The 27,969-nt window shown below is 42.2% G+C and overlaps 2 protein-coding genes across 3 annotated transcripts in view; one reads left to right on the top strand and one right to left on the bottom strand.

Moving 5' to 3' along the window:
- Positions 1-21,851, top strand: part of cbarpb (CACN subunit beta associated regulatory protein b) — a 49,398-nt gene extending 27,547 nt beyond the window's left edge. Inside the window, exons 3-10 of one of the 2 annotated variants that reach the window (XM_031786161.1) lie at positions 553-701; positions 1,769-1,830; positions 6,745-6,913; positions 7,961-8,132; positions 8,330-8,488; positions 12,560-12,794; positions 15,799-15,979; positions 16,805-21,851. In XM_031786161.1, coding sequence (XP_031642021.1) covers positions 553-701; positions 1,769-1,830; positions 6,745-6,913; positions 7,961-8,132; positions 8,330-8,488; positions 12,560-12,794; positions 15,799-15,979; positions 16,805-18,311 — 2,634 coding nt within the window. In that variant the 3' untranslated portion in view covers positions 18,312-21,851. Of the gene's footprint in view, positions 1-552; positions 702-1,768; positions 1,831-6,741; positions 6,914-7,960; positions 8,133-8,329; positions 8,489-12,559; positions 12,795-15,798; positions 15,980-16,804 lie in introns of both variants that reach the window. The other variant, XM_031786160.1, reaches the window with a different exon arrangement.
- Positions 21,852-22,974: 1,123 nt separating this feature from the next.
- LOC109902480 (serine/threonine-protein kinase STK11) overlaps positions 22,975-27,969 on the bottom strand; it is a 28,310-nt gene continuing 23,315 nt past the window's right edge. Inside the window, exons 10-11 of the mRNA XM_020498861.2 lie at positions 26,502-26,769; positions 22,975-23,596 (exon numbers count right to left, since the gene is read on the bottom strand). Of these exons, the coding sequence (XP_020354450.1) occupies positions 26,528-26,769 (242 nt within the window). The 3' untranslated portion in view covers positions 22,975-23,596; positions 26,502-26,527. The remainder of the gene's footprint in view (positions 23,597-26,501; positions 26,770-27,969) is intronic.

Genomic DNA, 27,969 nt, shown 5'->3' with positions numbered 1-27,969 from the left:
CTCATGAAGCTGGTTGATAGAAAAGTATCAAATATTTTTGATTTAACACTTTTTTTTTGGTTACTACATGATTCCATATGTATTCAATATTATTGTACAATGTAGAAATTAGTAAAAATAAAAACCCTTGACTGAGTAGGTGTGTCAACTTTTGACTGGTACTGTATGTAGAGCTTAATAATTGCTCTCTAACAAGTAAAAGCAATTAAAAGGAGAACTGTTGCTGAGGAAAGTGTAGTTTTTTTTCCTTCCATTTAGGCTTCCTGCTGCCTTGTCTCACATGAATAGCCTGATCATACAGGGATCAGGGGAGCAATTAGCCAGGAGGCCCTGCTACAAGTAGCTATACTCTGGGCTTTGATGTTCATGTGAGAAAGACAGTTTTCTTTTTCTTCTCCACGCTACACTACACACACACAGCCTCAGTGGTCCCTGTCTCTCGGTAAACACCCATTCCTCTCGGGATCTTTGTCCTGCACTTAGCCTCAACCCCAGAACAATCAGCACACCTGTGCACCCAGGTGTCCCTCATCCTCTCCAATGTTTCTCCAGGGGGTCCCATTTGAGCCTGGTAAACAACAGAATGGTTACGTCCTACTGCTGGTGCTCCTGTCCATCTTCCTAGGGGGAACACTGGTCCTGCTATCTGTCATCCTGATTGTCTCCAGACGCTGCTGTGATGGAGACCGCAGCTATAACAGGTCAGACCACTAGTCTGCATGGTTTAGTGATGTAGCTATGTATGTCTGAGTGAGATGGAGACCATCCAAATATTTGAATAGAAAGCCATGTTTATTCCATTACCATGTGCCTCTCCTTTCTGTACACAGCAGCACATATAGAGGCAGAGGCAGCTGCAGGCTGGCCAGGGCAGAGTAGTGCTGACTGGTACAAATGATGAGTGTAATGAGATTTCATAGCAGCCGTCGGCGGTGATTCATCTTGCGTCTCACACTGCTATAAGCTGTGGCTGCAGCCCTGTGAAAAACACACACACCGCAGGCAGAGCGCACAGAGGAAATGAAAGGACAGAGAAATCCCTCAAGTCATTCTCTCACAGATAATATAGCACAAAGGAACCGCAGACGCACTGCCAGGGAAGAGACCTCCGCTGCTCTACTGCTCCAGTATAAGGCTGTGGTGGGGGGGTCAAAAACACAGTGCTTTCAGGGCAATTAGCAATAATATAGGGAATAAACAATTCCTCCCCTTAGAGAAATGTATATGATTAGAACTGCAGATCATAGATTTAATCTAGTAATATTTATTAGTAGAAAACCCATCACAGGAGGTTGGTGCACCTTAATTGGGGAGGACGGGCTCGTGGTATTGGCTGAGGTAGAATCAATGGAATGGAATCAAACACATGGTTTCCATTTGCTCCGTTCCAGCCATTATTATGATCCATCTTCCCCTCAGCAGCCTCCACTGAAACCCATAGTATAGAACTGACATCCCATTCTCTATTGAAGAGGTCAGGAGGTTCCTTCTCCCTGAAGGTTTCCATGTCACCTGACATGATTTACATGTGCATTGATTCTGCTGCTACTAGTCTGATTGACCTGGCTGTGAGAGTATCCTGGTCCTCTCTATGTGCTACTGTCAGCTGGCCTAAAGTTCTAAATGCATAGGAAACATCTCAAATCACACCTTCCCTATATAGGTCAAAAGTACTGCACTAAATAGAGACTAGCGTATGATTTGAGACACAGCCATAGACATCAGTGGTAATAATGTCTGTGCATTGATCTGCTCCTCTGTGCTGCAGTGCCAGTGACGACCCTGAGAAAACCAACACGACCTACACTGAGGCGTCTCAACCAGTCCATGGTGAGTGAGGGAGAGTCAAAACCATGTTTATCATTCTTCCGCACTTGGGATAAGAATGTATGGCAGCCGAATAATATAGAAACCTTTGCTCCGATGCAAATAATTTCTTTAAAGTCACTGTTTCGGCAGCTAGCTGTCATGTTTTATCCCAAGAACAGGGATAAAAGGTCATGCTCCTCTGATACGTAATCATGCGGTGTAAATACAAACATTTAGATGTGGGTTTTCTGAGGATCTCTGCTCTCTGCTGGGTATGATAATTCAGTAACACATTACATTCATTAAGCGAGACAAAGTACTTAAAGTGCCTTCAGAAAGTATTCCCACCGCTTTCACCGCATTTTGTTGTGTTACGAAGTGGGATTAAAATGGCTTTAAATGTCAGTTTTGTAAACAATCTACACAAAATAATCTGTAATGTCAAAGTGGAAGAAAAATTGGAACATTTATAAAATAAAATATATATTATAAATAAAAAGCTAATATAAAGAGTCTTGATTACATAAGTATTCAACCCCCTGAGTCAATACATGTTAGAATCACATTACAGCTGTCAGTCTTTTGGGGGTAAATCTCTAAGAACTTTGCACACCTGGATTGTATACTGAACAAACATGTAAACGCAACATGTAAACTGTTGGTCCCATTTTTCATGAGCTGAAATAAAAAATAAAAACAGACATTTTGTAGAGAATTTGGCAGTACATCCAACCGGCCTCACAACCACAGACCACATGCAACCACGCCAGCCCGGGGCCTCCACATCCAGTTTCTTCACTTGAGGAGGGGGAGGTAGGGTGCTGAGGAAGATTTCTGTCTTTAATAAAGCCCTTTTCTGGGGAAAAACTCATTCTGATTGGCTGGACCTGGCTCATGAGTGGTAGGATCTGGCTGCCAAGTGGCTGCACCAGTCATGTGAAATCCATAGATTAGGGCCTAATTCATTTATTTCAATTGACTGATTTCCTTATATGAACTGTAACTCAGTAAAATCTTTGAAATTGTTGTGTTTATTTTTGTTCAGTATACAATATTTACACATTCTTTAAAAAATTCTTCAAGCTCTGCCATTGCTAGACAACCTTGAGAATGGCTTGCCATAGATTTTAAGCTGATTTAAGTCAAGATCTGACTAGCTAGGCCACTCAGGAACATTCAGTGTTGTCTTGGTAGCAACTCCAGTGTATATTTGGCATTGGGTTTTAGGTTATTGTCCTGCTGAATGGTGAATTTGTCTCCCAGTGTCAGTTGGAAAGCACACTGAAACAGGTTTTCCTCTAGGGTTATATTTTTTTATCCAAAACAACTCCCTAGTCCTTGCCAATGACAAGCATACCCATAACATGATGCAGTCAGCACCATGCTTGAAAAAATGAAGACTGGTATTCAGTAACGTGTTGGATTTGCCCCTAACACTTTATTCAGGACATAAAGTCAATTTCTATACCATGATTTTTGCAGTTTTACTTAGTACCTTATTGCAAACAGGATACATGTTTTGGAATATTTTTATTCTGTACATGCTTCCTTCTTTTCACTCTGTCATTTAAGCTTACTAATGTGGAGTAACTACAACGTTGTTGACCCATCCTCAGTTTTCTCCTATCACAGCCATTAAACTCTGTAGCTGTTTTAAAATCACCGTTGGCCTCATGGTGAAATCATAAAGCGGTTTCTTTCCTCTCCAACAACTAAGTTAGAAAAAACGCCTGTATCTTTGTAGGTACTGGGTATATTGATTCAAAATGCAATGAATAACTTCCCCATGCTCAAGGGGATATTCAATATCTGACTTTTGTATTTATACCCCATCTACCAATAGGTGCCCTTCTTTGCCAGGCATTGGAAAACCTCCCAGGTCTTTGTGGTTGAATCTGTTTTTGAAATGCACTGATCGACTGAGGAACTTTACAGATAATTGTATGTGTGGGGTACAAAGATGAGGTAGTCTTAAAAAAATCATGCCACTAGAGTAGATTTCCACGCCCCCACTGATATCTATCCTGAACAAAAATATAAATGCAACAATTGAAAAGATTTTACTGAGTTACAGTTCATATAAGGAAATCAGTCAATTGAAATGAATTCATTAGGCCCTGATCTATGGATTTCACATGACTGGGAATACAGATATACATCTGTTGGTCACCGATACAGTTGAAGTCGGAAGTTTACATACACTTAGGTTGGAGTCATTAAAACTTGTTTTTCAATCACTCCACAAATGTCTTGTTAACAAACTATAGTTTTGGCAAGTCGGTTCGGAAATCTACTTTGTGCGTGACACAAGTCATTTTTCCAACAATTGTTTACAGACAGATTATTTCACTTATCATTCACTGTATCACAATTCCAGTGGGTCAGAAGTTTGCATACACTAAGTTGAATGTGCCTTTAAACCGCTTGGAAAAATTCCAGAAAATGATGTCATGGTTTTAGAACTTCTGATCGGCTAATTTACATAATTTGAGTCAATTGGAGGTGTACCTGTGGATCTATTTCAAGGCCTACCTTCAAACTCAGTGCCTCTTTGCTTGACATCAGGGGAAAATCAAAAGAAATCAGCCAAGACCTCAGAAAAAAATTGTAGACCTCCACAAGTCTGGTTCATCCTTGGGCACGATTTCCAAGCGCCTGAAGGTACCACGTTTATCTGTACAAACAATAGTACGCAAGTATAAATACCATGGGACCAAGCAGCAGTCATATCGCTCAGGAAGGAGACGTGTTCTGTCTCCTAGAGATTAACGTACTTTGGTGTGAAAAGTGCAAATCAATCCCAGGACAACAGCAGACTACCTTGTGAAGATGCTGGAGGAAACAGGTACAAAAGTATCTATATCCACAGTAAAACAAGTCCTATATCGACATAACCTGAAAGGCCGCTCAGCAAGGAAGAAGCCACTGCTCCAAAACCACCATAAAAAAGCCAGACTACGGTTTGCAACTGCACATGGGGACAAAGATCGCACTTTTTGGAGAAATGTCCTCTGGTCTGATGAAACAAAAATAGAACTGTTTGGCCATAATGACCATTGTTATGTTTGGAGGAAAAAGTGTGAAGCTTGTAAGCTGAAGAACACCAGCCTACAAACCTGACTCAATTACACCAGCTCTGTCAGGAGGAATGGGCCAAAATTCACCCAATTTATTGTGGGAAGCTTGTGGAAGGCTACCTGAAACATTTGACCCAAGTTAAACAATTTAAAGGCAATGCTACCAAATACTAATTGAGTGTATGTAAACTTCTGACCCACTGGGAATGCGATGAAAGAAATAAAAGCTGAAATAAATCATTCTCTCTACTATTATTTTGACATTTCACATTCTTAAAATGAAGTGGTGATCCTAACTGACCTAAGACATGGAATTTTTACTTGGATTAAATGTCAGGAATTGTGAGAAACTGAGTTTAAATGTATTGGCTAAGGTGTATGTAAACTTCCGACTTCAACTGTACCTTTAAAAGAAGGGTAGGGGCGTGGATCAGAAAACAAGTCCATATCTGGTGTGACCACCATTTACCTCATGCAGCCTGACATCTCCTTCGCAGAGCGTTGATCAGGCGGTTGATTGATTGTGGAATGTTGTCCCAATCTTCTTCAATGACTTTGCAATGCTGCTTTATATTGGGCGGGAACAAGCTGTCGTACACATCGAACCAGAGCATCCCAAATATGTCTGGTGAGTATGCAAGCCTTGGAAGAACTGGGACATTTTCAACTTCCAGGATTTGGGTTCAGATCCTTGGGACATGGAGCTGTGCATAATCATGCTGAAACTTGAGGTGATGGCGGCGGATGAATTGCATGACAATGGGCCTCAGGATCCTGTCATGGTATCTTTGTGCATTCAAATTGCCATTGATAAAATGCAATTGTGTTCATTGTATGTAGCTTATGCCTGCCCATACCATAACCCCACTGCCACCATGGGGAACTCTGTTCACAATGTTGACATGACCAAACCGCTCGCCACAAAACGCCATACACGTGGTCTGCGGTTGTGAGGCCAGTTGGTCGTGAGGCCAGTTGGTCGTACTGCCAAATTCTCTAAAACGACGTTGGAGGCGACTTATGGTAGAGAAATGAACATTCCATTTTCTGGCCACAGCTCTGGTGGACATTCCAGCAGTCAGCAAGCCATTTGCACACTCTCTCAAAACTTGAGACGTCTGTGGTATTGTGTTGTGTGACACAACTGTACATTTTAGAGTGGACTTTTATTGTCCCCCGCACAAGGTGCACCTGTGTAATGATCATGTTGTTAAATCAGCTTTTGATATTCCACACCTGTCAGGTGGATGGATTATCTTGGCAAAGGAGAAATGCTCAATAACAGGGATGTAAACAAATTTGTGCACAACATTTTAGAGAATTAAGCTTTTTGTGCATATGGAACATTTCTGGGATCTTTTATTTCAGCTCATGAAACATGGGACCAACACTTTACATGTTGCGTTTATGTTTTTGTTCTGTGTATTTAGGCTTGCCATAACAAAAGGGTTGAATACTTATTGACTCAAGACATTTTAGCTTTAATTATTTAATTTGTAAACATTTCTAAAAACATACCTCCACTTTGACGTTATGGAGTATTGTGTATAAGCCAGTGACACAAAACATCTCAATTAAAACCATTTTAAATTCAGGCTGTAACAACAAATTGAAGAAATGTCAAGGGGTGTGAATACTTTCTGAAGGCACTGTCCCTAATAAAAAAAACATTTACTACACTATCAGATCTGTTATGTCTCTGAATATATTAGAACAAGCACAGCTCCATTTAGAATACATAAAATACTAGACATAGACACATTTGCATGACAACAAGACAGTAGTAAATGAGGCTGTGGTGCTGTTCTTCCACCAGACCTTTACCTCTCCCTCTATACACCCCACTCTCCCCCAGCAGAGATCACCATCCGGGTCGACGAGTCAGACTGCCTGTCGGCCGCCAGCTCCCACATGGACATGGAGACGGAGCGCTTCCTGTCCACGGGCACCCAGGGCGGCCGCCGGGTCTCCTTCAACGAGGCGGCGCTCTTCAACCACGGCAGGAAGGCCCTGGATAAAGGCCGCAGGTCAGACAGATCCAGACGCCCACTCACTCCCCCGCACTAGACCACGCTGAATATGCTCATATTCTGCGCTACAAGACAATGACTGCCTTGGCAATAAAGTGTTTGTTTTAAAAATCTGTGAGAAGATTGGCGCATAGTTTGTTACATTGGAAGACATTATGGAGACAACTGTGTAATACATTATAAAGGCAGTTTTAAAAGTGTTTTTATGGATGGTTTTATTACAGGATAATTATAGGGACTGATGCTCTGAAAATAGATTATACACATTCATAGAAAGGGTTTCCAAAATGCAGACATACTCGTGTAGCATAATTGGGCAATGTAGCCCACTTTAGCTAAAGGATGTGGGTCTGTACCCCCACGAGTTTGACAGAAATTTACTATTTACTGTTCTGATTACATTGGTAACCAGTTTATAATGGCAATTGGGCACCTCAGGGGTTTGTGACATATGGCCAATATATGACGGCTAATGACTGTGTCCAGGCACTCAGTGTTGCGTCGTGCATAAGAACAGCCCTTATCCATGTTATATTGGCCATATACCACACCTCTGGCCTTAGTGATTAAATGTATTATGTATGATAACTAAGCTCTGTGTGCTCTCTCTTTCTGACTGTCCGGGTTCTTTGCATGAGTCCCACCTCATTCTGATATGCAAATTAAGTTGAGAGATTCTGTAGGGCAAAATACATATTACAGCTGAGCCTTCAGTTTGAAGTGAGAAAATCTGTTTTTTAGTAACTGCACCCATGTTGCATCAGCATTCTCTATTCACCATCTCTCCCTAAACTAATCTTCTCTGATTCTGGTCCCAGGAACCTACAGTGTGTGCAAGCTTTTTTCCCAGCCCAGTACTAAAAACTTCCAACAAAGGAAATGATCTCATCAGGTGTAGTGATAGCTGAGAACAAAATACTTCACTCCTTGTGGCTCCCGAGGACGAGGATAGAAGAACATTCCTTGCAAGGGATTGCACAATAGCATTTATATTGCATCAGCCTTGAACTCTCTGAACTGTTTCTCAACTGTGTTCCACCTCAGGTACACGTTGACTGAGGGTGACTTCCACCACCTGAAGAATGCGCGACTCACACACCTCCACATCCCGCCCCTGGCCCTCAAGATCGTCACCATCCACGAGTGTGAGTCATCAGAGATCAGCATCGCCATGACGACCCGCCCCGCCGCCAAGTCCAGCCTTTCCATCTTCCAGGTGACAGCCGTGCTGCTATTAGCATTGATACATCATTAGTCATGACTTGACCAATTAGGCCATCCATCAATGTGGGTCCCACAGCGTGTTTCAGCCCTATCAGATACAGCCTATGGATCATTCTGCCTCCTCTTTCCAATGAGACATATACATTGATTTTGCCTTTAACTGAGGTTTCTCAATAATTATGTGTATAGCCGGCACTGTGTGCCCTGCGGCCCCTACCCCAGACAGCGTTGACCAGTCTGAGTGTCAGCCCCAGCTCAGCCCTCCCTGGGGACACCCTCAACTCGGTGGTGGACTCCAGCTTCAGTGAGAGTTCCCTGGTCCTGGGACCCAAGGAGCCCAGCAGCAGCGTGAGTCACTTTCCCCCTATCTATCTATCTATCTATCTATCAATCAGTCAACCCACCAAACCAATCAATCAAATGTTATCTACAGTATTAAACACTACATTAATCGACTCAGTTATTCCCTCATCATCATATAAAGGGTATATCTACAGTGCCTTCAGAAAGTGTTCACCCCCTTGACACATTTTGTTGTGTTACAGCCTAAATTTGAAATGTATTAAAAATACCGGCCTACACACAATACCCCATAATGTCAGTGGAATTTGATTTATTGATTGTTCAGGAGTAAAAAGTCACATAATAAGTTGCTTGGACTCACATAGTGTGCAATAATAGTGTTTAATGACTACCTCATCTATGTACGCCAAACATACAATTATCTGTGAGGTCCATCAGTTTATCAGTGATTTCAAACACAGATTCAACCACAAAGACCAGGGAGGTTTTCCAATGCCTCGCTAAGAAGGGCACCTATTGGTGTTTGAGTAAAAATAAATAAAGCCGACATTGAATATCCCTTTGAACATTGAAGTTATTAATTACACTTTGGATGGTGTATCAAGACACCCAGTCTCTACAAAAATACAGGCGTCCTTCGTAACTCAGTTACCAAATAGGAAGGAAACTGCTCAGAGATTTCACCATGGGGCCAATGACTTTAAACAGTTACAAAGTGTAATGGCTGTGATAGAAGATAACTGAGAATGAATCAACAACATTGTAGTTACCCCACAATACTAACCTAATAGACCCTTTCTGTGTTTGTAAACATTGCCACACGAGGGTGATGCGCTTAAGTTGATGGCAGAACAAGAGGGAGTTCATTATAGGTCTCTATTTACATGTGTGATGTGCACTCATAAGCAACAACTTTTGGTTTCTAATTGGATTGTAAGGCTGGTTCTGCTTAATATAATGTTTGTCATCATCAAGTCAACTGCATTATTCTTAAACACATCAACTTCAACCAGTAAAATGGATCTTTGCCTAGCTTTTGCTACATCCTATATCAATGAGAGTTAGCATTCTAGCTAACAACTGCTGCATCCAAAATAGTTATTTTGCAAAGATCACAATCAAATACACTGCTGGTCAAAAGTTTTAGAACACCTACTCATTCAAAGTGTCTTATTTTTACTATTTTCTACATTGTAGAATAATAGTGAAGACATCAAAACTATGAAATAACACATTTGGAATCCTGTAGTAACCAAAAAAGTGTTAAAAAAAATTTAAAACTCTTGGCATTCTCTCAACCGGCTTCATGAGGTAGTCACCTGGAATGCATTTCAATTAACAGGTATGCCTTCTTAAAAGTTAATTTGTCAAATTTCTTTCCTTCTTAATGCGTTTGAGCCAATCAGTTGTCTTGTGACAAGGTAGGATGGTATACAGAAGATAGCCCTATTTGGTAAAAGACCAAGTCTATATTATGGTAAGACCAGCTCAAATAAGCAAAGAGAAACGACAGTATCATTACTTTAAGACATGAAGGTCAGTCAGTTCGGAAAATTTAAAGAACTTTGACATTTCTTCAAGTGAAGTCACAAAAACCATCAAGCGCTATGACGAAACTGGCTCTCATGAGGACCGCCACAGGAATGGAAGACTCAGAGTTACCTCTGCTGCAGAAGATAAGTTCATTAGAGTTACCAGCCTCAGAAATTGCAGCCCAAATAAATGCTTCACAGAGTTCAAGTAACAGACACATCTCAACTTAAACTGTTCAGAGTAGACTGTGTGTATCTGTCCTTCAAATTGCTGCAAAAAAAAAAACACTACTGAAGGACACCAATAATAAGAAAAGACTTGCTTGAGCCAAGAAACACGAGCAATGGATATTAGACCGGTGGAAATCTGTCCTTGGTCTGATGAGTCCAATTAGGAGATTTTTGGTTCCAACCGTCGTGTCTTTGTGAGACACGGTATGTGTGAAAGGATGGTCTCCTCATGTGTTTTTCCCACCGTAAAGCATGGAGCAGATGTTATGGTGTGGGGGTGCTTTGCTGGTAACATTGTATGTGATTTATTTAGAATTCAAGGCACATTTAACCAGCATGGCTACCACAGCATTCTGCAGAAATACACCATCCCATCAGGTTTGCGCTTAGTGGGATGATCATTTGTTTTTCAGGACAATGACCCAAAACACCTCCAGGCTGTGTAAGGGCTATTTTACCAAGAAGGAGAGTGATGGAGTGCTGCATCAGATGACCTGGCCTCCACAATCCCCTGACCTCAACCCAATTGAGATGGTTTGGGATGAGTCGGACCGCAGACGGAAAAGCAAACAACAAGTGCTCAGCATATGTGGGAACTCCTTCAAGACTGTTGGAAAAGCATTCCAGGTGAAGCTGTTTGAGAGAATGCCAAGAGTGTGCAGAGCTGTCATCAAGGCAAATGGAGGATATTTGGATTTGTTTAACACTTTTTTTGGTTACTACATGATTCCATATGTGTTTTTTTTGTAGTTTTGATGTCTTCACTATTATTCTACAATGAAGAAAATCGTAAAAAATTAAGAAAAACCCTTGAATGAGTAGATGTTCTAAAACTTTTGACCGGTAATGCATAATCTTAGTGACTGTACAAGCTGGAATAAAAACATAATTGTAAGTTTATGAGAATCCTAAAAAAGTTATATTGTTCAGAATTAAAAATACGTAAATCAAGGCTATGGGCGCAGATGGCTATGGCTTTCTTACTGCCGCAAAGAGTTGGGCACATCTGTGTGTGAGGTCAGTGTGTCATGTACTGGAAAAGGGTCTGACATAAAGAAAGAAGGAAGCCTGTACAGAATAAAAAATATTCCAAAACATGCATCCTGTTGCAACAAGGCACTAAAGTAATACTGCAAAAAATGTAACAAAGCAATTAACTTCTTGGCCTGAATACAGTGTTGTTTGGGGCTAATCCAATACAACACATTACTTCGTAAAACTCTCCATATTTTCAAGCATAGCAGTGTTATCATGTTATGAGTATGCTTGTAATCGTTAAAAACTGGGGAGTTTTTCAGGAAAAAAAATCAATGGAATGGAGCTAAGCACAGGCAAAATTACGGAGGAAAACCTGCTTCAGTCTGCTTTGCACCAGACACTGGGAGATAAATTCACTTTTTAGGACAATAACCTAAAACACAAGGCCAAATCTACCCTGGAGTTGCATACCAAGAAGACAGTGAAAGTTCCTGAGTGGCCGAGTCACAGTTTTGTCTTAATAAATCTACTTGAAAATCTATGGCAAGACCTGAAAATGGTTGTCAAGCAATGATCAACATCCAATTTGATAGACCTTCAGAATTTTTAACAATGTTACACAATCCAAGTGTGGATAGCTCTTAGAAACTTACCCAGAAAGACTCACATCTCTAATCGCTGCCATAGGTCCTTCTTCAAAGTATTGACTCAGGGGTGTGAATACTTACGTAAATTAGTATTAGTAAATTAATTTTAAATACATTTGCAAACAATTCCTAAAATATGTTTTCACTTTGTCATTATAGTATGTAGAGGGGTAAAAAAAAAATCTAATTTAATCCATTTGAATTCAAGGCTGTAACACACCAAAATGTGGAATAAGTCAAGGGGTATGAATACTTTCTGAAGGCACTGTACGTATGGTAGGGCCGAATATTGAATGACCGTATTATTGGGTTGGATGTGAACCCTTACGTCTAAATTAAAATCCTAATTTAACTATGGAAGACAGTTAGCCACTAATCACAAGTATTAATTGGTCTGGAAATGTTGGAGCCTAGAGGTCATCATGAAGCCTCTGAACCAATAGAGGAGGAGTAAAGCATGTGCATCCACAGTGGTGGAGGATGATGGGTCAACAAGGGAGAGGCTCTGGAAAGGCCTTGTTCGGGGAAGATTACAGACACCACTGCTCCCCACATCTCTTCATCGCTCCTGGCTGTTCATCCCCTCCTTGACGTGGACGTCGATTTAAGGCAGCCCCCCGCACCTCTCTGATTCAGAGGGGTTGGGTTAAATGCGGAATACCCATTTCGGTTGAATACATTCAGTTGTGCAACTGACTAGGTTTCCCCTTTCCCTCTCTCTCCCCCAGATTGAGGTGATTGTGTCTGGCTCCAGGAATGGGGGCAGTCCGTCTTTGAGTGATGGGGCGTCGGTGACGTCTGTGACGGGTGCGTCCCCTAGCGCGGGAGTGGGGCAGGGCCCGGTCCTGCAGTTCTTCACCAAGCTGAGGCGCCATGCCAGCCTAGAGGGGGCCAGCCCATACTTCAAGATCAAGAAGTGGAAGCTGGACAGCAGCCAGCGGGCTTCTAGTCTGGACACCAGAGGTACAACAGACTTATTCATATTTATGTATGGTATGTTTCAGGCTTACTGTATGTACAGAATGATGGATGGAGCATCGGCCTCATTAAAATGGTTCTTTGTACTCAAATTTAGTGTACAAATTCTATTTTAAAGACAATGCTTCTTAAGAATGAGGTTCAACTGCAAGAGGCTTCACTTAACTGCCAAGGCGCGTTGTGTACACCACACACACACACACAAACACACATATACACACCCTCTGACAGATGGCTTTATGACGCAGGACTCTTCTCTTCCAAGGCATTGTGAGCCTAACTGAAGCCTCCCCACAGCTTTCCTCACAAACACACAAATGCTGCTCCCTCTCCTTCTCCCCCTACACACAGCTAACAGAGCACACAGGACTAACACCCCCCAAATAGACTATATATACAAAAGTGTGTGGACACTCCTTTGAATTAGTGGATTTGGCTATTTCAATCACACCCGTTGCTGACAGGTATATAAAAATGTGCACACAGCCATGCAATCTCCATAGACAAACATTGGCAGTAGAATGGCTTTACTGAAGAGATCAGTGACTTCCAACTTACCACTGTTATAGGATGCCACCTTTCCAACATGTCAGTTTGTCAAATTTCTGCACTGCTAGTGCTGCCCCAATCAACTGTAAGTGCTATTATTGTGAAGTGGAAACATCTAGGAGCAACAACGGCTCAGCCGCGAAGTTGTAGGCCACACAAGTTCCCAGGACGGGGCCGCTGAAGTGTATAGCGGAAGCTTTGTGAAATGGTTTTCCATGGCCGATCAACCGCACACAAGCCTAAGATCACCATGCGCAATGCCAGCTGGAATGGTGTAAAGCTCACCGCCATTAGACTCTGGAGCAGTGGATACGCTTTCCCTGGAGTGATAAATCACGCTTCACCATCTGGCAGTCTAACGAATGAACCGCTACCTGCCCCAATGCATAGTGCCAACTGTAGAGTATGGTGGAGGAGGAATAATAGTCTGAGGCTTTTTTTCATGTTTTGGATTAGGCCCTTAAATTCCAGTGAAGGGAAATCTTAACGCTACAGCATACAATGACATTGTCGATGATTCTATGCTTCCAACTTTGTGGCAACAGTTTGGGGAAGGCCCTTTCCTGTTTCAGCATGACAATGCCCCCATGCACAAAGCGAGGTCCATACAGAAATGGTTTGTCAAGATCGGTGTGGAAGAATTTGACTGGCCTGCACAGAGCCCTGACCTTAACATCATCAAACACCTTTGGGCTGAATTAGAACGCTGACTGCGAGCCAGGCCTAATTGCCCAACATCACTAATGCTCTTGTGGCTGAAGGGAAGCAAATCCTTGCAGCAATGTTCCAACATCTAGTGGAAAGCCTTCCCAACCTCCTACTAATGCCCATGATTTTGGAATGAGATGTTTGATGAGCAGGTGTCCACATACTTTTGGTCATGTAGTGTATCTCAATGCCTGCTGCTATGCTATCTCTTCAGCTGCCTGGTACAGTACATAAGCAGATAAGAGATGCTAAACTCTCACCATTACAATAATAGGGGAGGATAGCATTTCTGGGGGGGGTAGGATATTTGTGCATCTAACTTTGTCACTCATCATTATTCACGATTCATTCAGGACTATGCGTAATCATGGTAACATCCACATTAATGTGGAAGTGTTTAGAAAGATATTCTATTCTCATTTACAATAAAATTGACACTACATTATTTACCATTTTAATTTCTATTGCATCCAACAAGTTTTTAGAGTTACAAGCTTAATGTAATCATTGAATGCTAGGAATATGGTACCAAATACTAAGATTTTGACTACTTTAAATACACATAAGTTCATTTTTTTTTAAACATTTTGGTCCTCTAAAATATGGGGTCTATGTACAAACAGTGCTATCATTTTTAAACGGTTCACCCGATATGGATGAAAATACCCTTAAATTAAAGCTGTCAGTCTGCACTTTAACCCCTAGTCATTGTATCATATCAAATCCAAAGTGCTGGAGTACAGAACCAAAACAACAAATGTGTCACTGTCCCCAATACATTTGTAGCTAACCTACAGTATATGTTTGGGGCAAATCCAATACAACACATTACTTAGTCCCACTCTCCATATTTTCAAGCATACTAGTGGCTTCATCATGTTATGGGTATGCTTGTATTCTTTAAGGACTGGGGAGTTTTTCAGGATACATGTAATGGAGCTTAACACAGGAAAAATCCTGAGGAAAACCTTGTTCAGTTGGCTTTCCACCTAGCACTGGGAGATTATTTCACCTTTCAGCAGAACAATAACCTCAAACACAAGGCCAAATCTACACTAGAGTTGCTTACCAAGAAGACAGTGAATGTTCCTGAGTGGTCAATTTGACAGTTTGAAGAATTTTTAAAAGAATAATGGGCAAATATTGTACAATCCAGGTGTGCAAAGCTCTGAGAGACTTACCCAGAAAGATATTTCTGTATTTCATTGTCATTTCACTTTGTCATTATCGGGTTTGTGTGTAGATGAGTAAATAAAAATCAATTTAATCCATTTTGAATTCAGGCTGTAACATAAGAAAATGTGGAATAAGTCCAGGGGTATGACTATGTTCTGAAGGCAATGTATTCATGCTACACACAGCACAACTGTTGCTACCAGACTCTTATTATGATTGCTAAATACTGCACAATTTAAACACTTGCCCCCAGTCCCCCAAAACGCATGAAAATATTGGACTATAACTTGTGCCTTCCTGTATTATACTTATGCTAAAATGTTTTCTATTCTACTGAGCCATTTACATTATGTTCGTATTCTTATCTTTTATTATTTCTTATTATTGAAGGAACCTGCTAGTAAGCATTTGGTTGGACGGTGTTTACCATGTGTATCCCGTTCATACACCTAATACAACTTGAACCTTGATATACCATGGTGAATGTTGGCACCAACATCCCATGTCTCTCTGTGGCCTTGGACTAATGTTTGACCTGCTTCGTCCTGCGTGTCAGGGTCCCCTAAGAGGAGGCAGTTCCAGCGGCAGCGCGCCGCCAGCGAGAGCATGGACCAGGAGGATAACGACGCCCACCACATGGACCTCATCCAGTACATCGCCCGCACCCAAGACGTCACCTACCACCCCAGCCCCTCCGCCCGCCTCCTCTCCCCCAAGCCACCACCCTCCCTCGGCAGGTATCTTTAATTCCCTCGCCATCCTTCCACCTCACCGCTTTGCCTCAGTCATCATTACGGTAACTAACAGTATTATGGATAGTTTTGTGTATGTTTTACCCGTCAAGGTTAGGATTTGAGGAGAGTAAGCTGATCCTAGATCTGTGCCTACAGGGAACTTTTACCCACAGCTGCTTAACAAGCCAGCCCATTCCATCGCTGATGCAGAGTGATGATGTCATGGACAGGAATAGTTTTTGGGGTCAATGGGAGAATCTCAACTGCCAACTCCTCGCATCCTCTCTCCTCTCCTCGCGAGGGGACCCAAGCAGTATGCAATTAAGATTTTCCATTAGTGACCCCCTTACTTGAAGTTACTGTGGATGCAGAGCTGTGATGGATTTTAAGGAATACAAATATGTATTTATATACTGAATAAAAATATACTGAATAAAAATAAGTAATAATCAAAGCCAATCCATATTTGTTTCTTCTACAGTGCTGGAAGCTGAAAGTATTCATGTTGATTCCTGAACATGCAGAGTTGCTAACATAATGCAAGCCATATGTCATGCTTCTAATGGATAACTAACTGGGACCAGTAAAATCACAATGTAGGGAAATTCTACACATTTGCAAAACACATTACATTTGTGCATTGCAGTTCAGTGGTTTGTGGAAAACATGCTACAACCTTAAGAAGTCATGGTGATCACTTGTAATCACAGTGGCTGCAAACATACTCAAACATCAGACATCAGATCTGTGTATGGGCGCTCTGTGACTGACTGTTATACTGTGTGTGTGCGTGTGTGTGTGCGTCTTTGTACGTGTGTGTCAATGCAGGTTAGAGGTGGAGGTGGTGGTGGAGCCCAGCTGCAGCAGGGGCCAAGTAGCGGGGTTGATCGGCCTGTCCCCAGAGTCCCAGGACGAGGCAGCGAGCCTGGGGGACTGTAGACAGGAGAGCTTGGCCTCAGACCACCAGGCCTTGTACAGAGACATCTGGACGCTCCGGGCCTCTCTAGAGCAGTACGGCTCCTCAGACCAGATCAACAACGACAGGGACTCTGTTCGCAGCGACGCCGACAGTGTCAGCTCCCTGGGGGGCCGGACCGAGAGGGGGGAACTGCCCAGGAACCCCTCCCAGGACATCGGGGATGAACCCGAAGGGGATGTAGAGCTGCCCATGGATTATGGGATGGGAGAGGAGAAGGAAGAGAAGAAGAAAGGGGGGAAGCAGGACAGTGTGGAGTCAGAGAGGGTCAGTGACGGGGAGTCAGGCAATCGTAAGCTCATGCAGATGGACAGTGGCTATACGTCTATAGAGGCTCCATCACGGGCGCCAGAGGAGCTAAGACTGTTTGGCAGTAGTGGCAGTATAGACAGGACGGCCCTGGAGAAGAGACACTACTTCAACAGTGCAGGGCACACTGGCACAGTGGGCGAGAGCTTCGAAGCCCGCATCTTCGAGGAAGAGCCAGGCGAGGAGATGCTGGTGGGTGCGACGGGCGGCATCGCAATAGAAACGTCCAGGTCTCCCCTGGGCTGGTCTCCGTATGGGCAGATGTTCACTCCACAAGAGGCGCAGCCGCACTCCCACCCACCCTTATCATTACACCGCCGCGACTACAGCATCGACAAGAAAACTGACGCGCTCTTCCATGAGTTCCTCCGCCACGACCCCCAGTTCGACCAGCAGGAGTCACCGAGGAAACATCGCTCGCGCATCCACCTCCGCAAACAGTGGCAGCGCAACAAGCAGTACAGTGACCCGGGCGTTCGCTACCAGTACCACTCCTTTGAGAGGCAGCGGACCCCCCTGCGACGAGGCGATAGCGTCAACTACCCTCTGGACACAGGCTTCCACAGCACACTGCCACGCATCGTCAGTGCGCCTGATGAGGAGGCCAGCGAGGGGGCCCCCAGTACCCCCCAGACGCCAAAGGCCGAGGTGGTGGCGGGCAGGGCAGGAGAGGTGGAGGAAGGAGACAGGAGGAGAGTGAGTCCCAGCAGTAGTTGTGGCAGCAGCACCGTGACCATTAGAGACCTGGAAGGGAGGGCATCCTGTTCCCCTCCCACTGTTCCGGATAGAGAGGGCCTGCTAGGGGAGCAGCCCAACCCCCAGGAAGACACTAGGCAGGCGGTACATCCCATTGAGGCCCCTTACGAGCCCCCCCAGCCTCCTGACACGGGCAACAGCCGACAGACCATCACAGCCGAGCTGACGGACAAGCTGTGCGCCACTCTGGATGAGCGGCTGTACACAGGCCTGCAACGGACCAAGGACACAGTGGTGGTGACAGAGTGTATGGTGAAGGTCGTTCACGCCTCCCCCGACCACAGCCCAGTGTAGCATGTCTCCAGTCCTCCTCCACTCCTCCCTGATCTTTTGCGTTTCATTTGATTTCAGTCTACGCCGGGTAACTTCAATTTCTCTGTCTGTCTGAATTAGCTGGTACCAGACCAGTAACAAGAAAACAGGCTACACTATACAGTATCATGTAGGCTATATGAAGAATACACCCCTAGATAGTATTTACAGTACCATAGTGTCTCTTACTGCTGTGATTCCTTTCTCCTCTTAGAGAAGTGATGATGTAAAGAGCCAGTATGCTCTCTGCACTAGTCTATCCACTGTGAAACTAGGTGCTATTAGCCTTGAAATCATCTCAAGATCTGGATATAAGTTTATCTGGGCGTAATAGGCCAGTCTTGACTGATAGGCCAGCCAAGACTGTTTAATTGTAATGTGATGTAATTTAATCTGAATCTATGGTACTAGGAACAGAAACAGATGAATTTGAAAATGCATTTTTTTTCTCCCTCATAAACGATCATTAAATGGGTATGAAGATGCTGTCCTAATTTGGACACCAAATAAATTGCAGTATCCATATTAGGACCGCCTCGTCATATCCACACTGGATCAGAGAATATTCTTCATCAAGTATCCTTGTTGCTTAATGTCTGGCCTCATGTTTCCAGAAAAGTGATGGTTGTTAGGACATGTTGTTGTTTGTGTTTGTTGTTTTTCTATGCTTGTTTTACATTTCACAGCTGGTTGTGACTGTAGTAACTGGCATATTGGAGGCCAGGGGTAGAACAACTTAAATGACAGGTTTTTACCTCATTTCTGTGCCAAAAATACCTTGTTAGCTAATGGAGGCATCTCAAGTGTTACTGAACCAGGGGTTGGAACTAAAACATTTTTTCCAATCGTTTAGTTTTGAACAGAACCGCAAATCTTTCATTTTGTTCCACTGTTCTGACGAGCAAGAGTTTAGAACCCCCAAATAAGTACTGGTTTATATTGTTCCTCTTTTAACCTGTCAAATCATGTATTTAATTTCTTTACATTTAGCTCATTAAATGACTTCACCAATCAGCGCAGACAGAGCAGGCAAGCTAGTTGTTTACATGCGTGATGGACATGCAAGTGTAGCCTATGGTGCAAGATGCAACAGAAATTTTGCGGGTGGAGAGAGCGAGAGAGGGTTGAAGTGCTGGGCATCTTGTTATGACATGCATTATCTGAATTCGTTCCACAGAATTATACCTACTTCTATGGAGGAACGTTGAATGTCCTTCGAGCAAGCCAGCTAGCTAGCTAATGTGTGCAGAGCCACACCATAATTAAAAACATATTTTTTGTAGTTAATAAATTCGACATGAAACATGATAACTAAGCCTATAGTATCCTTAACTAGCATTGAAAAAGTTAATCCATTATTTTCTAGCTAATTAAAAAGGTCTCCTGACTTCTGAATCAAGCTTGTAACCTCAGTACAGTAGCCTATGCTTTGGAGAGGAGCAGGTGTCTCTCTCACACACACACACACACACACACACACACACACACACACACACACACACACACACACACACACACACACACACACACACACACACACAGCTTGCAGGCAGACACTGGAATAAGTGTGAGTGAGGGCTTTGCATAGGCGTTTTGTTGTGGGACTAAAAACAAATGCCTGGAATGTAACATAACGTTATTAATCGGTTCCAAAGCTTTGAAAAATAACTGGTCTGTTCTGGAACAGTACGGATCACTTTCATTCCAGGTTCTGTTCCTTGAAAAATGTTGTTCCTTTGTTCCAACCCCTGCTGTTAGAATCACACATCAAAGGCAAGGCTCCCTTGGCCTCCCCCACAACAGTGTTGGTTAGTGCTGGTCTATAGCTGTAAAGGTTTAAATTAAGGCTTTGAATGGGTCCGATGTTGCCCTCGCAGACATTTGCGTTTATTGAATTGATTCATAAAGGCATACTTTCTTGTGCATGGGTTTACCAAACAGGCTTCATTTGTTTGCTCACTTTCTTTTCTTTCCCCTCCTTCTCCTGTGAAAGTTGATAACGCAGCAGCGCATCCCTCTGGGCTATAAGGACTGCACTTCTTGTCCGTTACCAAACCAGAACAATGTTGTTATTTGGAGCAAATTCCACACCTTCTCCTTTGACATCCTCTGTGTGGACTTTGCAACCCATTGCCATTCAAGTGTAACCCCATTATCAGATTATGTCTTATGTGCCAAAAGAAGGCAAGGAATGGCATGCCCGTTCCAGAATTACCTTGGAAACTATTTTGCACTTAACTGTGTAGTGGCTGGGAGTCTGCTTCTCCTACATCCCACAATCAGCAGGAATATTTGATCAAAAACAAGGGGAGTCCCCCTCCCGTAGTTGAAGTCCACTCTGCCTGGTCTCTTGCTGAGGGTGTAACACAATTAAGATAGAGAAGTTGCCGTAAATGGAAAAGAGGGAGATATTTCTAGCTTTCATTTCCCTCCTTTTGGGTGTGACCGTGCTACTTCACAGCCCCGGTGAATCAGATATGTTTCCTCTAATAGGGACATCAGATAGCTCCTTGTTATAGCTGAGTGGACTCACAGGCAGAAGGTACCTTAACTCATTAGGGGAACAATGGCCAAGATGAAAGCTGGTGAGAGGGCTTGAATTGGTCTTCTAGCGCGGAGGCTAGTGATATCCTTCCTTTCTCTCACCTACTTCACATAGCCCACACATTAGACAGTGCACATTATGTCACCATGGGAAGGAAACCCAGGGGCTTCACATGTCTCAGCACCATTTTGTGTCATTACCAGGTGCCTTTTATGGAGGTGTTAGAACGTCAAGGAATGAGACGGATCCTTTCGCCAGTCGCCTTGGGAACAAACAAGATCAGATGCCTTTGAGGTTACTGGTTACTCAGCATTCTCTGATTCTTGTCAGTAATGAGAGGAATGGTGCATCATTTCTGGACTTAGCAAGGGGGTGACAACACCAACTTAATGAAATAGACTAGAGGCGCAAATAAATTAGTACATTTGTACAAAGAGTAACTTTGTTGTGTATACAAGCACAATGTTGCAGGAACTAGTGTGGTCTCTTTTATTAGGTGTAGATGTAACTGGGGACACTGTGGTGAAAGACGTTTTGTACACAAGTAGCCTGTCCAATGCATTGACGCATTACTGTGCATAGGTTTGCATGATAATTAACCGTTTTAGTACATATATTCATGATTTCTCAGAACTACTGCACCAAATGAATGATTCCATGGTCGTCGGTCGACAGAACAGACATTTAAATCAGCACTGGTACTTAAGAGGTTTTTATGTAATATGGAATCTACCTTTGTTTAGGAGTCATGCCATGCTAACTGATAATCTACAATTGAGTTTTATTTCCATGAAAGACAAAAATATACAATCTATTTCTGTATTCCTGCTTGTTATAACTGCTATATTTCTCAAACTAGTTAAGTAGAGCTTTATAAATAAATTATTTGTTGACCCATAACTATATGAGCCTTGAGGGACCAAACAATTAAACCGTTATTTGGGGATTTTCCAATAAGTAAATAAATGAATAAGGCATTAATGGTTGTGTCTCATTTGTCCTTTTTAATGGTACTCAAAAGCAAAAAGAGTGGGAAGAAGACAAGGGGACTGCAACACTATCCTCCCTCTTCTCCATCCCACTCCATGTGCTGTTCATTTCAGGTGTTGAGGGTCTGACAGTGTGTGGAGCTGTTAATATGCACCAGAGCCCATGCACATCAATGAATGACTTCACAGTGATTAGGGTTCCCAATCGATTGCAAAGCAGAGTGAAAGTAGGACAGCAGTCTCAACCTCCATATGAACTGCATCACCAACACCACATCAGCAAATATGACAGAATAAAAAATGCAGCATTCCATCAGATTCCCCAATAGCTTTACTCCAATATTGCTATGATCAACCACTAATACCCTGTGGATTTATTTACCAACCTGCAGCAAAGCTATGACTTCTGTTCGCTTTTGCCCTTGGATTTATAAAAGATGCAGTGTTGGGGTAGGGGTAGCCTTTTTGGTCTGTGTGAACATCACTCTCAGGGATGGTCCAGTTCAGTACAAGGTTTGACAGTCCAGATCAATAGTGGCAAGGCCAGCTCCACTAAAACAAGCCCATCACAGCAGGAGCCACATATCATCTTATCAAAGTAGGCTGCAGCCAACCCTCCCACCAGCCAATACACCAATCAGAATAATACATCAAAGTCAAGGTGAAGCAATCTGCAGTATAGCGTTGTAGTGCCAGAGGAACCTGCAGGTTTGACTGCAGCAGCACACTAGCATGAGCAAATACAGGATGTTCCTTCAAGATGCACTATGCAGAAATGGTCATTTCCTGGTTGCAAAAATTATAATAGTTCGCCTAATTTTAGATATGTGACAAAACAAGCAAGTATAGCGTAGAGAATCAATCATTGTACCAAATAGTGTTTTCAGCTGGTATACAAAACCGAAAGTAAAAGACGTAGAAAGGAAACTTAACGGGAAGCATAGGAAGAGCGCACATAGAACAGATCTACCGCTTCTTAGAAAAACCAAACAAAATTAGTGACAGAACTGATCAATCTCAGTGAAATGTCAGTTTATCAACTGGCTCGCTCTCAGAACCTAACAATTGAGCCTGGGGACGAGTCGGTCATAAAGTTTCACACTGCCTATTGTTTGATTGACAAGATACATTTATTTATAATACAGCCACAAATAAAGAGAAAATCACAGAACAGCTGGTGAGGTTGGGGTGCATTTTATATAAATAATAATTAAAACCCATTTTGGGGACTAAAACACCAAAACAAAACTAAAGATGCAAAAAATAATTCTAAAGCAAAGACATTCTTGAATAGTTATGCATCCTTGGCTTGTCTATAGTTCCCTTTCCTTTAGCCTGCATATGCCGTTAATGCATTGTTTTATTAAATGATCATACTTATTACCGTTACAAATATTGTAGTTTATTGAAATGATCCATGTCATTCAATACACATCACAATGTGCGCTTTAATACAGAGTAACTGTAGGAGAAACAGTGTAGTAGTCTAAAACGAGCTACATTCATACAGTGAGGGGTGGGATTCCCAGTATGATTTGCAGAAGGGGGTAAGTCCTAGCCTCTTCTCCATTTCTCTCTGGAGCTTCACTTACATCATCACGTTGTCAGACAGAAAATAACTAGTGAAATAAACCACTGTAGTGCATCATGTCCTGTTATTGCATGCTGCAGACCAGGCTGTCAAAACATTCATCACCCAAACGTCAGGGAGCCGGAAAATAGAGAACACAAACCTGAGGGAATCAAAAACCGACAATTAGCTACAATCATTTACAGTATTACTCAATGAGTTATCAGCACCCCTCAATTAAACATTTGCACAATACAGTTAAAGATGACTGAATAATAGAGGATTCACATAGTATTACAGTCTAAATAATGGAGGATTCACATAGTATTACAGTCTAAATGATGGAGGACTCACATAGTATTACAGTCTAAATAATGGAGGATTCACATAGTATTACAGTCTAAATAATGGAGGATTCACATAGTATTACAGTCTAAATAATGGAGGATTCACATAGTATTACAGTCTAAATAATGGAGGATTCACATAGTATTACAGTCTAAATAATGGAGGATTCACATAGTATTACAGTCTAAATAATGGAGGACTCACATAGTATTACAGTCTAAATAATGGAGGATTCACATAGTATTACAGTCTAAATAATGGAGGATTCACATAGTATTAGTCTAAATAATGGAGGATTCACATAGTATTACAGTCTAAATAATGGAGGATTCACATAGTATTAGTCTAAATAATGGAGGATTCACATAGTATTAGTCTAAATAATGGAGGATTCACATAGTATTAGTCTAAATAATGGAGGATTCACATAGTATTAGTCTAAATAATGGAGGATTCACATAGTATTAGTCTAAATAATGGAGGATTCACATAGTATTAGTCTAAATAATGGAGGATTCACATAGTATTAGTCTAAATAATGGAGGATTCACATAGTATTAGTCTAAATAATGGAGGATTCACATAGTATTACAGTCTAAATAATGGAGGATTCACATAGTATTAGTCTAAATAATGGAGGATTCACATAGTATTAGTCTAAATAATGGAGGATTCACATAGTATTAGTCTAAATAATGGAGGATTCACATAGTATTAGTCTAAATAATGGAGGATTCACATAGTATTAGTCTAAATAATGGAGGATTCACATAGTATTAGTCTAAATAATGGAGGATTCACATAGTATTACAGTCTAAATAATGGAGGATTCACATAGTATTAGTCTAAATAATGGAGGATTCACATAGTATTACAGTCTAAATAATGGAGGATTCACATAGTATTACAGTCTAAATAATGGAGGATTCACATAGTATTAGTCTAAATAATGGAGGACTCACATAGTATTACAGTCTAAATGATGGAGGATTCACATAGTATTACAGTCTAAATGATGGAGGATTCACATAGTATTACAGTCTAAATAATGGAGGACTCACATAGTATTAGTCTAAATAATGGAGGACTCACATAGTATTACAGTCTAAATAATGGAGGATTCACATAGTATTACAGTCTAAATAATGGAGGATTCACATAGTATTACAGTCTAAATAATGGAGGACTCACATAGTATTACAGTCTAAATAATGGAGGACTCACATAGTATTACAGTCTAAATGATGGAGGATTCACATAGTATTACAGTCTAAATAATGGAGGATTCACATAGTATTACAGTCTAAATGATGGAGGATTCACATAGTATTACAGTCTAAATAATGGAGGATTCACATAGTATTACAGTCTAAATGATGGAGGACTCACATAGTATTACAGTCTAAATAATGGAGGATTCACATAGTATTACAGTCTAAATAATGGAGGACTCACATAGTATTACAGTCTAAATGATGGAGGATTCACATAGTATTACAGTCTAAATGATGGAGGATTCACATAGTATTACAGTCTAAATGATGGAGGATTCACATAGTATTACAGTCTAAATGATGGAGGATTCACATAGTATTACAGTCTAAATGATGGAGGATTCACATAGTATTACAGTCTAAAAGAACAATAGGAACCAAGATTGTATGGATAGTATTCTGCATCTGTATTGCTTCTCCACTCAGTTGGTGCTGTAAGCCTCTGTGGCCATTCGCAGTGAGTGGGAAATTATGTCATCTTCAATTTCATACAGCACTGTAGATGTAAATTATTTTATTGCCATATTTGAAACACTACCAGGGGTACTGTATTATATAATTATTTTAACAAATATGTTAAATGTGTTGCATATAGCACGAAACATGTTTGTTAGGAAGGGATATTCTTCAAATTAGCATCAGAATCCCCTATTGGCTCAGGAGATGGTGTGACGGTTGCAATGCATTTGTATGAACCTGTTAACCAGGCAGGAGTGCATGATGGGATCCTTCATTTTTCCTTCAGAAAGAGGAATGTGAGGCAGGGGGAGTTTGTTAAAGAGTCAGAGACCGTACTCAGCAATGACTCATCGGGAGAGAAAGAAAGAGGGAGAAAGAGGGGAACCCACATGAATGAGCAGGTGCCTCGGGGGGAACACAAAGGGGGGAAAATGGGAAGAGAGAAGCCTAGAAAGCAGATTATGCTGCATCTCCCTCCCACGCAGTCCGCCCACACGCTCCTGCTCTCAATCCATACAGAGGAGAGCATCAGCGTCAGTCAGGGCTCTTCCAACCCCACCCCGTCCCTAGCACCATACGCTGCGTCAACCAGCCCAATCCTGCTTCTCCAATAACCAAGCCTTCCTCCCCTCTCCTCTCCCTCCCTGGAGACGCCCCTCTACTGTTCGGCTCCATAATTAGACTCCTCAGGCCTGTGTTTTTTTTTACCTTGAGAGCAGCTTAGAAGACAATCAAGGCACACATGCGTAATTACACCAGGCAGATGTGTAGCCAGAATCTTACTTCCATTTGCTTATTTGTATACAATTAGCTGTAGGTTTCAGGAGGGGATCAAAGGAGCATGTCATCTCAGTTAAATTGATAAAAATGTAATCTTACTTGGATTTAGTAGCATTATCATCTGAAGGTCACAGGGATGCCACAATGTCTAAACTACACCATATTGTACAGCTGTTAAACACTCCCCCAATGCCTCCTCCTACTCACCTGGGCTGGGGGTCCAGGGGCTGCCCTCATTGCTGCTTGCAGTTGGACAGCTTGCGGATGCGGCTGTAGGTGGACACTCCTTTGCGTGAGGGGTTGGAGGAGGAGGAGGAGGAGAGGCGTTCTGATCGGGACCTGGTCCTGCTGGTGGTTGGGTAGTGGTCCTGGTCTGTCTCCGTGCCGTTCACACATAGGGTCCTGAGCCCCAGCCCCGGCCCCACACAACCCCCCTGGTGCCCGTTCTGCTCCAGCCCATCCTCATGCACCCGACCTGAGGAGAGAACACAGAGACGTGATTTAGAAGTTGGAAGTCAGTGGTCTAAGCTGACTCAGGGAAACATACGCTGTCAGTCATCAGGTTAGACTCCTGGTGGAAGTCAGCTTTATGCACAGATCTGGGATCAGCTTACTCCCCCCAAACCATTAGGCGGAAATGAAAAAATGCCCTTAAATCATTGTCAGATAAGTATCTAGGTCTAGGAGGACGTTTTTCCTCCACACTGTTAGTAACAGGTCAGAGTGACCCGAGATAAATGGGGGAGGTGAGCACTGAGCAGCCTTGAAGAAAGTTTGTAGACGGGCAAAAACTGTTGGGAGACCTTTATTAAATGTAAGCATATTTTTACTGTGTTCTTCAGCAGTTAGCATTTTTACAAAAGAGACTGTTCAGGGTCGCTCCCAATATACATTTTATTAGCAAATGTAGCATAGAAATAAAACACTGCATTCAAACATTGACAAGAATAGCACATATCCCAGAAAATGTCAAATGTCTCACCTAAAGAGAATACATTTACTAATTAATGCTAAAGCGTTTCATGCCATTTCTTCTGTGGGTGAAACTCAGCACAAACCCAAAACAGCCTGCTTTATTTAAGATGCAGTTCTTCTAAAGTTGCAAAAGTCTTGCAAAACTAAGGTGAGGTGGGCTTTAGCGAAAGTAGTGACTGAGCACATTTGGGTCCGCTTGCCAAATCAAATCCTCCAGACACGAACAGTATTCTCACCAGTCCTGTTTTTTAGTCCAAGACTATGCTTCTATGTCCGGGAAACCCTCTGTAGAGTTAGGGCTGTGACTCAAGAATGTGTTGGTAGTAGGCCTATCCAATTCACTAATGAACGTCAGGTTACTAATGGCCAGACACTCAGGGCTCTATTGTCCCTCTAACCACTCTGACGTTAATGCAAATGCAATCTAAAATCACATCAAAACAGTATCATGCTTTAAAAAAAGAAACTCACCACTAGGCTACATTTTGTTACATCTGTGATTATCAATTTGAAGAAAAAAGTTCAACAACAGGTTGGATCTGAATGGAAAACGTTGTTGTAGATGTTTCAAAGCTAAACAATGAAATGGACAGCGCTTTCTAAGGTGATGATTCATTCAACAGGCCTTTAAGACATTGCATGTAGAACACCCATACGAATATCAGGGCTAATGCATATGCCTATATATGAGCCCAAGCCC

This window comes from Oncorhynchus kisutch, linkage group LG13, assembly GCF_002021735.2.
Source record: "Oncorhynchus kisutch isolate 150728-3 linkage group LG13, Okis_V2, whole genome shotgun sequence".
NCBI classification, from domain to species: domain Eukaryota; kingdom Metazoa; phylum Chordata; class Actinopteri; order Salmoniformes; family Salmonidae; genus Oncorhynchus; species Oncorhynchus kisutch.
This window is presented reverse-complemented; position numbering and strand designations above follow the sequence as displayed.